Genomic DNA, 15,534 nt, shown 5'->3' with positions numbered 1-15,534 from the left:
TAGGTTTGAAACTTATTTTTTCTTTTTCTAGATCAATTACCTACCTCACTGGGTCAAGTCCCATAACTCTGGCATGTATTTTGGCCAAATTATGCCCCCTTTTGGACTTAGAAAATTCTGGTTAAAGTTTTGCGTGCAAGTACATACAGCTATTACTAAAAGGCATATAGATTTGAAACTTATTTTTTCTTTTTCTAGATCAATTACCTACCTCACTGGGTCAAGTCCCATAACTCTGGCATGTATTTTGGCCAAATTATGCCCCCTTTTGGACTTAGAAAATTCTGGTTAAAGTTTTGCGTGCAAGTACATACAGCTATTACTAAAAGGCATATAGATTTGGAACTTATTTATTCTTTTTCTAGATCAATTACCTACCTCACTGGGTCAAGTTCCATAACTCTTAACATGTATTTTGAGCAAATTATGCCCCCTTTTGGACTTAGAAAATTCTGGTTAAAGTTTTACATGCAAGTTACTATCCCCAAAACTAATGCAGATATTGAATTGAAACTTAACATGTTTCTTCGGGGTTATAAAACTAGTTGATAGCATCAAGTCCCATAACTCTGATATGTCCCCTTTTGAACTTAAAACTCTTTTGATATTTAACATTTTGGGTAATAATTTCCAGCTTCTGTGACAATATTTCGAATAGTCGAGCTTGGCTGTCTTATGGACAGCTCTTGTTCATAGGGGCAGTTGTGGGAGACATGCGCTTTTCTCAAAAGCATCTCTAGTTTTAAGTTGATTGTATTCTTACTGAGGGATAGGTATGTAGTGGGAGAATACCATAATGGTGTGCTTGATGCGGGGTTTAAAATGTATGAAACAATCTAATTATGTATTTAGGCCAGTACAGATACAGGACATGTGTTCTATATGGATTCACGGCAAGATAAACCAGTATACACCTTGTCAGCACACTCTGAAAGTGTCACAGGTATGTCAAGCACATAACTTTTTCACCAGGTTATAACATTGTACATCTTGTCAGCACATTCTAAAATTGTCACAGGTATGTCAAATGCTCTCTCACCATCTTAGTATACACCTAGCCAGCACCCACTGAAATTGTCACAACTGTACACCTTGAAAGTGTCACAGGTATGTTAAGCATCTGAGTTTTTTGCCACTGCTTTAGATCCCTTCTACTCTCCTCAGTAATGATGGCGCATGACAAACTGGAGGTGAAGAGTTCAGTCCTCTCTTCCTAATAGTTTGATAAAGCTTAGTTTTGTCTAAAGCAATTTGATTCCACTTCTATTACATGCTAGGAAGTAGCTGGCTATTAATTCGTAAGAACTAGGCAGTCTGTGTTAAAATTTATAATTACTGTTTGAATATGTAACCATTTCTTGTAAGTAGACAAAGTCCATAGAAAAGTTTGGTCAAACCACACCCCCACTTCCCCTCCAAAAAGAGGAAAAAAGAAACAGAGTTGTAATTTCAAAATATTTGAATGATCCATGAATTCGTTTGGTCTGATTTGAGTTCACTGGAAGAATGATTAGCTCATTATGTTAATAAAGTCGCCCACCTGCTTATCTCCATAGGGAGAGTGCAGATCCCAGGGCAAGGTGTATGTTCTGTGACGATTTTATTGAAGACATTGAGAGGTTCTGGGCCTTGGTGATTGAGTGGTTACGGTCACTTGCTTCATATCACTTGCCTCTCAATACTGTGGGTCTGAAACATTGCTTTGGGTTTAGAGTTCTTCCAGTAGAGAAAGTCATCTAGTTGACTTGCAATGATCAGTGGTTCTGTCTAGGTGTACTCCAATGACTGAAATTATACCTGGAGTCTTCCCCACCATAAAAAGCATGAAGTCGCCATATGACCTATGGTTGTGTAAACACAACAAAAAATAAACCTCTGACTCATGTGAAGAAATTGGCAGTTATTTGCAGAGAAAGGATAGTATTGGTACAGAGTCCAGGAATACCGGTTAAGTTACATTACAGAAATGAAATTCCTTGGAAAAGTGCAGATACTGCACTGAACCCAAAATTAACAACTTGTTGTGTTGGCAATAACAAAAAGCTCATGCCTACATATAATGTTTTTATCTTTTGTGAAATGCCTTTACAATCTAGCGAATAAAAATACTAACACAGAACCATATGCGCTCCCTGCTTCTACTCCAAGTTGTGCTTTGAGCATTTGTGTGAGAAAGACACTGAGTTGGCTTGCAAAGGTTTTTATGCCCCCGAAGGGAGGCATATTAGTTTTCAACTGTCCGTCCATTCGTTCGTTCGTCACAATGTTAACTTTGCACGAAGGCACTTTACTTGCGAACCATTATACCCAGGACCTTTAAACGTCACATGCTGATAGTACTTATTGAGTACATGACCCCTACTGACTTTGGGGTCACCAGGTCAAAGGTCAAGGTCACCAGGTCAAAGGTCAGAGCGCTGCGGGGGCATTTGTCACCATTAGTGACGGCTCTTGTTTTTGTTGAATTCATAAACGGAACTTACACAGAATGATGGCAGATATGTTGGGATCAAGCCAAAAATCGGGGAGACACTAATTAAATATTGAAAAAAAAATAAAATCAAAGAAACTTGTTACTATTCAAGTCTTTGTTTTTTGTTTCGTGTCCGCTCCATATCTCCTAAACCCCTTGAAGGATTTTCATGAAACTTGAGTCAAATGATCACCTCATCAAGGCGATGTGCAAAACCCATGAGTCAGCCATGATGGCTCAAGGTCAAGGTCACAACTTAGGGTGAAAGGTTTGAGCCTTCCATTTTGTGTCTGCTCTGTATCTCCTTAACCCCTTGAAGGATTTTCATCAAACTTGGATCAAATGATCACCTCATCAAGACGATGTGCAGAACCCATGAGTCAGCCATGCCAGCTCAAGGTCAAGGTCACAACTGAGGGTCAAAGGTTTGAGCCTTCCATTTTGTGTCTGCTCTATATCTCCTAATTCCTTCGAAGGATTCATATGAAACTTGGGTCAAATGATCACCTCATCAAAGCGATATGCAGAACACATGAGTCAGCAATGCCGGCTCAAGGTCAAGGTCACAACTCAAGGTCAAAGGTTTTAGCCTTCCAATTTTGTGTCCGCTCTATATCTCCTAAACCCCTTGAAGGAATTTTATAAAACTTGGGTCAAATGATCACCTCATCAAAACAATGTGCAGAACTTGTGAATCAGCCATGCCGGCTCAAGGTCAAGGTCACATCTTAGGGTCAAAGATTTAAGCCTTCCATTTTGTGTCCACTCTGTATCTCCTAAACCCCTTGAAGGATTTTCATCAAACTTCTGTCAAATGATCACCTCATCAAGAACTCATGAGTCAGCCATGTCAACTCAAAGTCAGTGTCACAACTCAAGGTCAAATGTTTGAGCTCTGTATCTCCTAAACCCCTTGAAGGATTTTCATGAAACTTTGGTCAAATGATCACCTCATCAAGACGTTCAAGAATTCATGAGTCAGCCATGTCAGTTCAAGGTCAAGGTCACTGCTTAAGGTCAAAGGTTTACCCGTTCACTATCCATAGCACTGGTGGGGGATTTAGCTGTCTTTCAGACTGTCTTGTATATCTTGTTTTGTTCAGAAATTTCCACATGCCATTATGTATTTCAGGCCTGTGTATGAGCAGTGAAGATCAATGACATTATGTATTTCAGGTTTGTGTATGAGCAGTGAAGATCAATGACATTATGTATTTAAGGTTTGTGTAGGAGCAGTGAAGATCAATGACTATGTATTTCAGGTTTGTGTATGAGCAGTGAAGATCAATGACATTATGTATTTCAGGTTTGTGTATGAGCAGTGAAGATCAATGACATTATGTATTTCAGGTTTGTGTATGAGCAGTGAAGATCCGCGATTACTGGTCACTACCTCCATAGACCATACTGTGAAAGTTTGGGATATTGAAGGAGACAAACCTTCCCTTGTCCATAGTCAGGATATTAAATTGGTAGGAAAAACAAATTGAAGTTTCCTCTTCAGATAATTATAAAAATTGAGGCCATACAAAACTTAAAGTAATTACATACAATCCAAGTTGGATTCCAACTTTTTTCCTGCCAACTCTGATAATTCCAATACCTTAATTCTGAGCATGAACTCCTTGTGCAGTCCTTGAAAAATTTCAGTATAATACATGTTTTATGACTAATGGCTGATACTATCTGGTTCTTTATATAGAGTATAGATCACTCTTCAGACATACAACAGTGGTATTTCTTTCTCAATATTTTTAGAGAGTTTAACTCCTTTTAATGTATCAGACTGTGCATATTTTTAACACTCTGAAATGTCTATTTTAAGAGATGTTAACCTTTACCCTGTTAAATTTCTAAAATGGACTGGTCCATCATTCAGTTTGAGCAATACCATTTATTATTCAAAGGGGTGTTAACTGAAAATTTACTGACTGAATAGCGAACAGTGCAGACCATGGTCAGCCTGCACAGACATGCAGACTGATCTTTGTCTGCACTGGTCGCAAAGGCAAAACCAATTGCTGCCAGCTAAAGGTTAAGTGTATACTTGTTGCATTGTACTTCAGTAGCATCTACATGTTTCATTATGAATATGTGTTTAAAGAAATTAAATTTGCATGATGGAATTGAAATATGGACATGGTAGTTACAATTTCATTCAATTTTTTAAGCAGTATATACTTTAAATGTGATGTTACTTTTTATTATGGATGCAACTATTAACCCTTAGCATGCTGTACACGATTGTTTCTGCCTTTGCGACCAGTGTAGATCATGATCAGCCTGCATGTCTGTGCAGTCTGATCATGATCTGCACTGTTTGCCATTCAGTCAGTATCTGTTTGGTAATCACCCCTTTTAACAGGTAATGGCACTGTCCAATTGAAAGATGGACATATTCATGATAGAAATTTAGCAGGGTTAGGGTTAAAGTTTGAACAAATTATCTATTGAAAATCCACAAGTTGCTGCTATCTATTGAATACTGTAAACCTAGAATTGTTTTCGTACTTTTTAAATTAGTGCCTTTCGCAGGTAGTATATTTCTGTGAAATTAATAGCCGCGAAAAACTCTGATCTAACAAAAAAGCAAAGATTCTAGCTTCAGCTTAAATAGATCGCTATGAAATGGTTCTGTACTTACACATACCTGCATATTAATAACTCAAATTCTAGTACCAATTGTATAAAATGAGTGCACAAATCCAAATTAACTCAATTGATTGACAAATTTCTTCAAAAAGTATGATGTAACAGCCTTTTCAATATTGATCCATCAGGCAAACAGGAGATAAAAAACAAAAACAATATGCATCTATTGAACAACATATACATGTAATTTGTAGTCAGCAGTCAATACAAAATATTATTGTGAGTAAAATATTATGTCTATATGTGGTTTAATCGCCTAAGAAAAGACACTGCTTTAAATGGCAAACAAATGAAGAATCAGGGGTGTGAATAACCGTCGATATGGATGAAAAGGATTGGCCCAAGGGTGCATTTATATTTAAAGGCTACAATAAAACCGAACGTTTTCGAGAATACTGTAAAAACACATATTTTCCCTGGGTCAAAATTTCGCAGATTTGAAAATTCTGAGTATGTTGGCGAGGTTTAATATTCACGAAATTATAAAAATGGTATTCTACTTTAATTTGAACTATACTAATGGTTAAAACAGAAATATAATATCTGCGAACATTGCTAGGTTTACGGTAAATGTCTTTTGTCTTGTGGAGTTTGAGACAAGGAGATTTGACTGTAGAATATTTCCTAGAACATGATTAGAGTACAAGCTTTCAATTTATCTTTTCATGCAGAGATAAAAATAATTTACCTGTGTGTATTCATATACCTACAGGGTCAGTTACATAGCATGGGCAACTGCCCAGACGCACCGTACGTGTTTGGTATCGGTGGAGAGAAAAATGTGAAGGTATGGGACATAAGGGACATCAAAGATGGTGAGTTGTTTAACCTGTTTTGTTTCTGTTTTTAGCTCACCTAAGCATGAAGTGCTCAAAGGTGAGCTTTTGTGATCACCCTGTGTCCATCGTCCGTTGTCAACAATTTGACTGTTAACACTCTAGAGATCACAATTTTGGCCCAAACTTAATGAAACTTGGTCAGAATGTTACCCTCAATAAAATCTTGCATGAGTTTGATATTGGGTCATCTGGTGTCAAAAACTAGGTCACCAGGTCAAATCAAAGGAAAAGCTTGTTAACACTCTAGAGGTCACAATTTTGGCCCAATCTTAATGAAACTTGGTCAGAATTTTACCCTCAATAAAATCTTGGATGAGTTCAATATTGGGTCATCTGGGATCAAAAACCAGGTCACCAGGTCAAATCAAAGGAAAAGCTTGTTAACACTCTAGAGTCTTAATTTGGGCCCAATCTTAATGAATCTCGGTCAGAATTTCACTCAATAAAGTCTTGGACAAGTTTAATATTGGGTCATCCGGGGTCAAAAACTAGTTCACCAGGTCAAATTGAAGGAAAAGCTTGTTAACACTGTAGAGGCCAGATTTATAACTGTATCTTCATGAAACTTGGTCAGAATGTTAATCTTGATGATCTCAAGGTCCAGTTTGAATCTGGGTCATGTAGGATCAAAAACTAGGTCACCAGGTCAAATCAAAGGAAAAGCTAGTTTACACTGTAGAGGCCACATTTATGACCATATCTTAATGAATCTTGGTCAGAATGTTAATCTTGATGATCTATAGTATAGGTCAAGTTCAGATCTGGGTCAGGTGGGGTCAAAAACTAGGTCACTAAGTCAAATAAAAGGAAAAGCTTGTTAGCACTCTAGAGGCCACATTTATGACTGTATTTTCATGAAACTTAGTCAGAATGTTAATCTTGTCATCTTTAGGTCAAATTCGAATCTGGGTCATGTCTGGTCAAAAACTAGGTGACCAGGTCAAATCAAAGGAAAAGCTATTTAACACTTTAGAGGCCACATTTATGACCATATCTTAATGAAACTTGGTCAGACTGTTAATTTTGATGATCTTTAGGTCAATATGTTAGGTGAGCGATACAGGGCCTTCATGGCTGTCTTGTTAAAAAAACTTGACAATCATATCTGTCTCCTGGGAGGAGGTAGCTGGGGTGCAGGACTTAATAATTGATTGGTATTATATATCTGTATGCATTTTGAGATCGTTTGAGGATACAAATGTCTTGAGCTAAATTACTTGTATCAAACATTGGTTAGGTTTTTGGGTAAATTTAAGCACAAAATTTGCTTTTCCTGTCAAATACTGTAGTAGTACTGCAGTTTCCTAATGTTGTTAATGAAGACATTTTATATGATACAGGTTAACATTTTGTATTACTTAAAATGATACGTCCTGAAAATGCACTGCATTATGTTGTTACAATGTCATCTACATCATTTCTTCATATTTCTTCAGTCTTCAGTCATTTCTGTGAGCCTGGTGCAAGTGGTAAGAAGTCACATGATCAAGATGATAATATTGAGAATTCTGCTGTTGCCATGGAAACACTAGAGAATGAGGTGTCCATGGAAACAGATACAGTAAACCAAGAAACATCAACGGGTAGTGCAAAAACTAAAAAGAAGAAGAAGAAGAAAAAGACAAAAAAATTGAATAATACTTGATAGTTCCTTCTGTAAAATAGTTTTAAATTAAAAATGAATAAACACATGAATTTACAGTTATGTATGGTTGTTATTTTAGCATTAACAAGTCACTTTATTTCTGCCATGGGATTTACACCATTTAAAGTACAGAATGCTTGAAATTCTGTTGACTTAAACATGGTTGGTGGTAGGTGAAGCAGAAGACTGTACCAAAAGGTTGCACGTTTTATCCCCAGGGGTGGGGATGTAAAAAGATAGCTATCTAAAAAGATTTGTCCACCCCAATATCATGTAGGGAAATTGCAAGTTACCTGTTATAGCGTGTTATTTCTGTGGTCAAAATATTCTGCTTTTTTGCCTTAAAAATTGTGAAGCAGATTTCTGCGTTTTCACATAAAAGGAAGAGAATTTTTTGCATTTTCGATGCCAAGGAGGAGGTAACTCCCCGCATGATAATAAACTATATTACCGATGACTGCTGTAAAGTAAATTTGCTTTTAATGAATACATTGTTGGATATAATAACATGTGAATTGAAAAAATATAAGTCCAACAACAATTTTACAAACTACAACTGCAAACTACGGTTTATCGGCATAACAGTTACACATGTATAAAGGTTACTAAAGTGTAGTTCGGATGATCTTCACAAGGGATTAATAAGAACAACTCCAGTAAAATTCACTCGGTTTATTTCATTCACACAAAACTGAACTACTGTTGAAAAATAGCGTTAAACCCAAAACTAACCAACAAAACAGTTCTAAATTTGTAAATACTTTATTCAGTTTGTTTTTACAATGGCTTAGTTTTTAGTTCAGAACAGTATCTTTCAAAACATTTTTCATTGTTATTCTCACCTCTCAAAGCACAAAAAGTGATCTGTATTTATTTATAACTTTGTATCAGATATACTTTTTCCATCAGTCAGTTATAAGTAAATACCAATTAAAGAAATGTTCTGTCTGTATATTGTCAATTCTTCTAGGATTATTTTACTCCCAGATCTCACAACATGGAAACAAACTGTTGACAAATGTTTTATTATTTTAGACACGGTACAGATCTATTTTGTACAGAAAAGGAAGCTTGTAACTTACAACAGTAACACAAAAATAGCATAATATAATTTTGGTAAATGACAAAAAAAACAAAAACAAATTTTTTGAGAAAGCAGTGATTTGTAACTAAGCTTTAGTAATTCACATTGTCAATTTGAAACCTATAGTTTCTTAAAATTATATACACATTGTCAATTTGAAACCCAGAGTGTCTTAAAATTATATACATATTGTCAGTTTGAAACCCAGAGTGTCTTAAATTTATATACATATTGTCAATTTGAAACCAAGTGTCTTAAAATTATATACATATTGTCAATTTGAAACCTATAGTTTCTTAAAATTATATACACATTGTCAATTTAAAAACCCAGTTTCTTAAAATTATATACACTTTGTCAATTTGAAACCAAGTGTCTTAAAATTATATACACATTGTCAGTTTGAAACCCCGATGGTCTTAAAATTATATACACATTGTCAGTTTGAAACCCTGATGGTCTTAACATTATATACACATTGTCAGTTTGAAACCCAAGGGTCTTACAATTATATCCACATTGTTAGTTTGAAACCCCAGGGGTCTCAAAATTATGTACACAATGTTAGATTGATACCCAAAGGGTCTCAAAATTATATACACATAGTGAGTTTGAAACCCCGAGGGTCTTAACATTATATACACATTGTCAGTTTGAAACCCAAGGGACTTACAATTATATACATATTGTCAGTTTGAAACCCCTATGGTTTTAAAATTATATCTACTTTGTCATTTTGAAATCCTGAGGGTTTTGAAATATATACATATTGTCAATTTGATGATGCAATGGTCTTGAAATTATATACACATTGCCAGTTTGAAACTCCAAGGGTCTTAAATTATATACCAGTTGTCAGTTTGAAACCCTGAAGGTCTTAAAATTATTTACACATTGTCAGTTTGATACCCCAAGGGTCTTGAAATTATATTCACATTGTCAGTTTGAAACCCTGAAGGTCTTATAATTATGTACATATTGTCACTTTGAAACCCCCGAGGGTCTTAAATTTGGAGACCAGTCTCTGAAAGTAGGCATTGCCCTTGTCTAATTCAAGCGACCAGTTGGAGGCTTGAGTTTGTTTAAAAACTAGAATATTATAACATTGGTACCTGGTTGGTTGATAAAGAAGGAATGTTCAAAAGATCCTTTCAAAAACTTTACTTGGAAGCTGATGTAAGTTGTTAAATTGTCTCCCTTCATTGTCACACAGTTCAGCAGCAATGAAAGTCCTAGAGAAAAATATCTTCATGAAAATGAAATATTTGCACCTTAAGATATTGTATTGAAGAAAAGAAACAAGCTTAACTCGCATTGATATATTATCCTCAAGTTTGGATGTTTTACTTCCAGGCAATTTTACAGTCCATGTTTGAAAATGCATTTCAGCACCAAGGCCATTGTGGACTTGCCCTTTGGTCTAATGAAACTAAAACCTTATAAAGTTTGACGTATGTAGGCCAAATCATGTATTAGTTTTTGGCAGAAAACCGTTTGGGGTATCAAGTCATTGTAACCTTGACCTTTGACTAAAACATTGATGTTTTGATCTCTGGCAATCATCCTATGACGTTTGAAGGCCGTAGGCTTAAGAATTCTCCAGTTATTGATTGGAAACCGTTTTTCAGTCTCTGTGACCTTGACTTTTGACGTACAGAACTCCCAAACGATAGCGGTCATCTACTGCTTACAGGCACTCGTGAAGTTTGGATGTTGTAGGCCCATATTGATTGCAGACCATTTTCAACCTCCATGTTACTGTGACCTTTGACTTACTGAACCCGAAATCAATAGAGGGCAGTATAAGGATTTAGGCGGTCGTAAGTCCAGTCGTTCTGAAGTTATATATCGGAAAAAATCCAGTCTCTGTGTTAATATTTATTTGACATATTGACTCTTAAACAGTAGGGCCGCAGACAAGCGTACTATACTCAAGACAGAAGTTCCAAACGTTCTGACGTCATTGATCGGCTAAATGTGACAGTAACCTTTAGCTTTGAACAAATGATCCCCAGAACGATAGGCGTCTACACCTACATTGTATCCCCAACAAATTAAACAACTTCGCGCATATATCTGCATTGACCCGACAAAACAAACATGACTGCGCTCATACATAGCAAGCTTCGCTGAGATATCTGTACTGACCTGACAAAACAAACATGACTGCGCTCATACATAGCAAGCTCCGCTGAGATATCTGTACTGACCTGACAAAACAAACATGACTACGCTCATACATAACAAGCTTCGCTGAGATATCTGTACTGACATGACAAAACAAACATATGACTACGCTCATACATATCAAGCTTCACTGAGCTATCTGCACTGACATGACAAAATAAACATGACTACGCTCATACATAGCAAGCTTCACTGAGCTATCTGCACTGACATGACAAAATAAACATGACTACACTCATACATAGCAAGCTTCGCTGAGATATCTACACTTACCCGACAAAACAAACGTGACTACACTCGTACATAGCAAGCTTCGCTGAGATATCTACACTGACCCGACAACACAAACATGACTACGGTCATATATAGCAAGCTTCACTGAGCTATCTGCATTGACCCGACAAAACAAACATGACTACGCTCATATAAATCAAACTTCGCTGAGATATCTACACTTACCCGACAAAACAAACATGACTACGCTCATATAAATCAAGCTTCGCTGAGATATCTACACTTACCCGACAAAACAAACATAACTACGCTCATACATAACAAGCTTCGCTGAGATACCTGCACTGACCCGGCAAAACAAACCTGACTACGCTCATACATAGCAAGCGGCACTGACCCAACAAAACAAGCATGACTACACTCATACATAGCAAGCTGCACTGACCCCACAAAACAAACATAACTACGCTCTTACATAGCAAGCTGCACTGACCCGACAAAACAAACCTGACTACGCTCATACATAGCAAGCTGCACTGACCCCACAAAACAAACATGACTACGCTCATACATAGCAAGCTGCACTGACACCACAAAACAAACATGACTACGCTCATACATAGCAAGCAGCACTGACCCGACAAAACAAACATGACTACGTTCATACATAAACTGTTCATTAAAATAGCTAAACGTTTTCTTAACTTTTTTCCATATTTCAGATGGACAAAAAATCATCGTACGTACAGATCGGGCGTAAATTTTCTACGCTATTAATTGGAAGTACGTGCTCGGGGAAACCCGTTCTGCACGTGTACAGCAAAGTATAACCTTCTGCCTTCTTGAGGGTGTTTTCTGTGTTTTCTTTGTATGCTTGTGTCTGGAATAGGGGCTAATGAATTTGGCCAGATCCGATTATATGTGAGGAAATGGATTTCGAAAAAATAGGGCTCATCCATTTTGTAAGTCCGCCATTTACCAAACCATATATTTATTATTCTATATAGCATTGAAGTATCCTTCACAATAAATGTATCTATGAATTGTATAATTGTATCCTAAAACAATGTTTTAGTTACTAAACATTCAAATATGACCTTAACAAAAAGTATTCCTTTCACGTAGACTTCTACATTTTCATTGTTTCTAAGGCGCAACGATTTAAAAAAATTATACACCACGTATATGACCACTTTTATAAGCCCTGTATACTCTTCCATTCATTATTTTACTATTTCGCGCAAATCGTGGGAACCCGTAGTACATATTATTTGTTCGATGCACATATACAAGAGCGCGTTCATTGGTTCAGTGTAATAGTACTGGATCGACCGCAAACCGATTCGGTAACAGCGTAGTTTGATATAGAAAGTTGTAAGTATTTATGGAAATATCGCTTGAAATGGTACAGGCCAAAACTATTGAAAAACTAATCGGCCTTCGAGTTAATGTAGAAGTGAGGACATCCTCCTTTTCATTGACAAGGAGATAAATCAGCGTTACTTGGAAAACATCTGATCTGTCCGCAGTGTAACGTTGCAAATTAAAGGGTGCATGTCCGCACGCAATTCTTAATAGCGAACGCAAAAGAATACATAAGTAATGCACGGACAAACACTTAAAAAGACAAATCTATCTCATAAGAACTTGTTTTGCTGTGACTAGAACACACAAATAAATGGAAAGCGCGCAAATCTGGATATCTTAAGGGTAAAATCTTAAGCCCCAGTCCCGAAGGTCAGAGTCACACTTAAAGGTCAAAAGTGATTTTAGATTTTATTCGGGCATTCATAGAACAATCTGCTTTATTTGACAGTTCTAAATTTTTGACTTTAGAAACGTTTGCTTTGATGAAACGGAGCGTTGCGCTCAAACCTCGTGTTTTGTGGGACATGAAGCATTTTTATTTTAATTTGAGTAAATGATGGAGACGGAGTGTTGCGCGCAAGACGGTGCTTTTATCTCCAGAAAATGTCGACTTCCGGTTGAGCAGTCTTTTTTAAATTGTCTGAGATATTAAAGTTTCAAGAGTTAGACGGATTTGCTGCCAACAGTGGGAAGTTCCAAAACTTACTTGTACTGGCCACCTGGCCGGTTTCGCTACTTTAGCAGGGTATGTCGAGCAGAGGACGATGGCGAGCAGATGAGGTAAAAAGTTTTTGTGAAATTGTGTCATCAGTGAAGAAGTCTTCAAACCAAACTTTAAGAGCCTGTTGTTGGTGACAGCCGACCGGTCGAGTGAATAATGTCAACCTATGAATACGACGAAATTCTGTATGTATATACGAACTGGATTGTTGTAAATTGTTTATATTGGATATTGACTGGCAAGATTGTATTGCTGTACGGTAGGATTTTGCGGTTTACTTAAACTCGGCAATAGCGCTTATCGAGAAAACGGAATCACTAGCAAGTAGTGAGTTTCTGTGTCAGTTGTTTTCTATTTTTAGGCAGGGTAAAACCCAGTAGTATCGACACATTTATGCGATTACAGTATATTAGACTGTATTGTTATTGTAAATTACTAGCGACGGCGGCGCTCAGTTTAAATATTCCTTTGCGGGTCAAGATGTGCACCAACAGGACATTACTAAAATTATATACTTGATACTTTTGTGCTAATAAATTAAAATAAAATCAAAATAAAGAATTGTCGTTTGTTTCTTTATATTAAACAAATTGTAACAAATAGTAAAAATAGCTCACAAATTTAATATTTTTTAATAGGTACACGTTCTTTTTTGTGTAGACTGTAGTCCTAATTAATGATATTAACAACACATCGTTACTAAAAGACTCCTCATAGAAACCTTTCTGTCAACTTTAATTGTTATTAATTTCCTACAAAAAGAAATAAACTGTCCTCAGCTTAAACCTGAACCCGATTTATATGTATATTCGACGCAGGTACAACAAGCTAGACTGTTGCGCTTTCTTTCGCGTACAGTATACCAGCCAACACGCTATGACGTCACAGACTACATTACCTGTAAAGAAATATTTACGCACGCGCTAGTCGCTGAAAATCTTGTTGCTGCTTACTTGGAAAGAATGGAAACTGGTCGTATTGAAGTAAAATGAGCAATAACCGTCACTAAATGAAAGAAAGGGCATTGAAAACTGTTTAATTGAAATGTAATTTTTCTTTGTTCCGCGCATGAGCGCCGACATCTTGAATATTTTGACGGGATAATGAGCAATACGCCATATCCCTCTGAAGAAAAATTGATTTTTGGCATGTTCATTATGCTTTTTGTTGAGAAATTTTCGTCGATTTTTACTCGCGAACGGTCAAATATGTAACTGTAGTGCAGAACTATCAGATATCTGTATAGGAAAATTATTCCTTGTTTTAGCGCGAGGACCTATATTGTGTATTGATTACTTGTGTTTGGATTTGTACTCCACCGCTGTGTACTACTCGGCTGTGCGGCAGTCGACTGAGCGATAGAATTTTCCTTTCAAGTTATCGTGGATTTTCCCTGCGTGACCAACAAGGTGGGATGTTTTGACTATCGCGTTTGTTGTCACCGGTTTACGGATCACCTGAAGCAGCGTCTTCTACTAGAAAACAGCGCAAGGATCCGTTTTGTGAACAGAAATGGCTAAAAATCTGAACAAAGACCTTCGCCGTTACGAACAGGAAAAACGAGAGTTCATTGATGGCCTCAGAAATTTTCATTACAATCGAGGGTAAGTTTAGCATATGTAGTAAACCCTAGCCGTTATCTACTTTCATTTTAGGTATAGATAAACATTATAGACTCTACATGTTTAGATTGTGCTGTTTGACTGTTGAATATTGTGTTTATTTCAGGACAAGCTTTCAGTTGCTGCCCAGATGTGGGAATAAAGAGGTTGACCTTTATTTACTGTATCAAACTGTGACAAGACAGGGAGGCTGGAAAAAGGTTTGTATGAAATAAAGCCTTTGTTCCTTTTCAATTTGTAATTAATTGCTAGATTTGGATATTTCTCACTCATTTTTATGGAAAAATATGACCTTGACATTAAAAGAGTTCTTCCTATCCTAAATATTACTGTCTTTAGATGTCGGTTTAAAATGCTGGTCAATCTGGTTGTAAGCAATACACAATTTTATCTTCAAACATTAACATGATTTAGTATACTTTACATTTGTAATTGCATGTTATTTCATATCTTTGCATGTTATCTTGTGTGATGAAAAACAGAAAACGTAAAATATCATAAAAATTAAAGTTTGAAGGTAAAATTGCGGATGCAATCAGTAATTGGTTACTTACAGGAAAAGGTCACTCTAAACATCTTACAGCTGATGACAGAAAATACTCTCATAAGAAAACAGACCTGTAACTTTCTGTGCATATTATTAATATTAAACAACAGCAGGTTTATACCGTAACTATTTTTCTAGCGATAAACACAGTATAAGAATGTT

General features: G+C 36.5%; 2 protein-coding genes across 3 annotated transcripts in view; both read left to right on the top strand.

The window, feature by feature from the left end:
• LOC123551606 (periodic tryptophan protein 1 homolog) overlaps positions 1 to 7,669 on the top strand; it is a 31,973-nt gene extending 24,304 nt beyond the window's left edge. Inside the window, exons 13-16 of the mRNA XM_053541091.1 lie at positions 853 to 943; positions 3,824 to 3,945; positions 5,838 to 5,940; positions 7,401 to 7,669. Coding sequence (XP_053397066.1) covers positions 853 to 943; positions 3,824 to 3,945; positions 5,838 to 5,940; positions 7,401 to 7,609 — 525 coding nt within the window. The 3' untranslated portion in view covers positions 7,610 to 7,669. The remainder of the gene's footprint in view (positions 1 to 852; positions 944 to 3,823; positions 3,946 to 5,837; positions 5,941 to 7,400) is intronic.
• A 6,501-nt stretch (positions 7,670 to 14,170) lies between these two features.
• The window catches only part of LOC123551605 (AT-rich interactive domain-containing protein 2-like), a 45,529-nt gene continuing 44,165 nt past the window's right edge, over positions 14,171 to 15,534 (top strand). The window contains exons 1-2 of one of the 2 annotated variants that reach the window (XM_053541089.1): positions 14,171 to 14,807; positions 14,932 to 15,025. In XM_053541089.1, the coding sequence (XP_053397064.1) occupies positions 14,716 to 14,807; positions 14,932 to 15,025 (186 nt within the window). In that variant the 5' untranslated portion in view covers positions 14,171 to 14,715. The remainder of the gene's footprint in view (positions 14,808 to 14,931; positions 15,026 to 15,534) is intronic. The other variant, XM_045340647.2, reaches the window with a different exon arrangement.

This window comes from Mercenaria mercenaria, chromosome 4 (genome assembly GCF_021730395.1).
Source record: "Mercenaria mercenaria strain notata chromosome 4, MADL_Memer_1, whole genome shotgun sequence".
Classification (NCBI taxonomy): domain Eukaryota; kingdom Metazoa; phylum Mollusca; class Bivalvia; order Venerida; family Veneridae; genus Mercenaria; species Mercenaria mercenaria.
The sequence above is the reverse complement of the archived record's forward strand: the minus strand, read 5'-3'. Positions and strand labels throughout refer to the sequence as shown.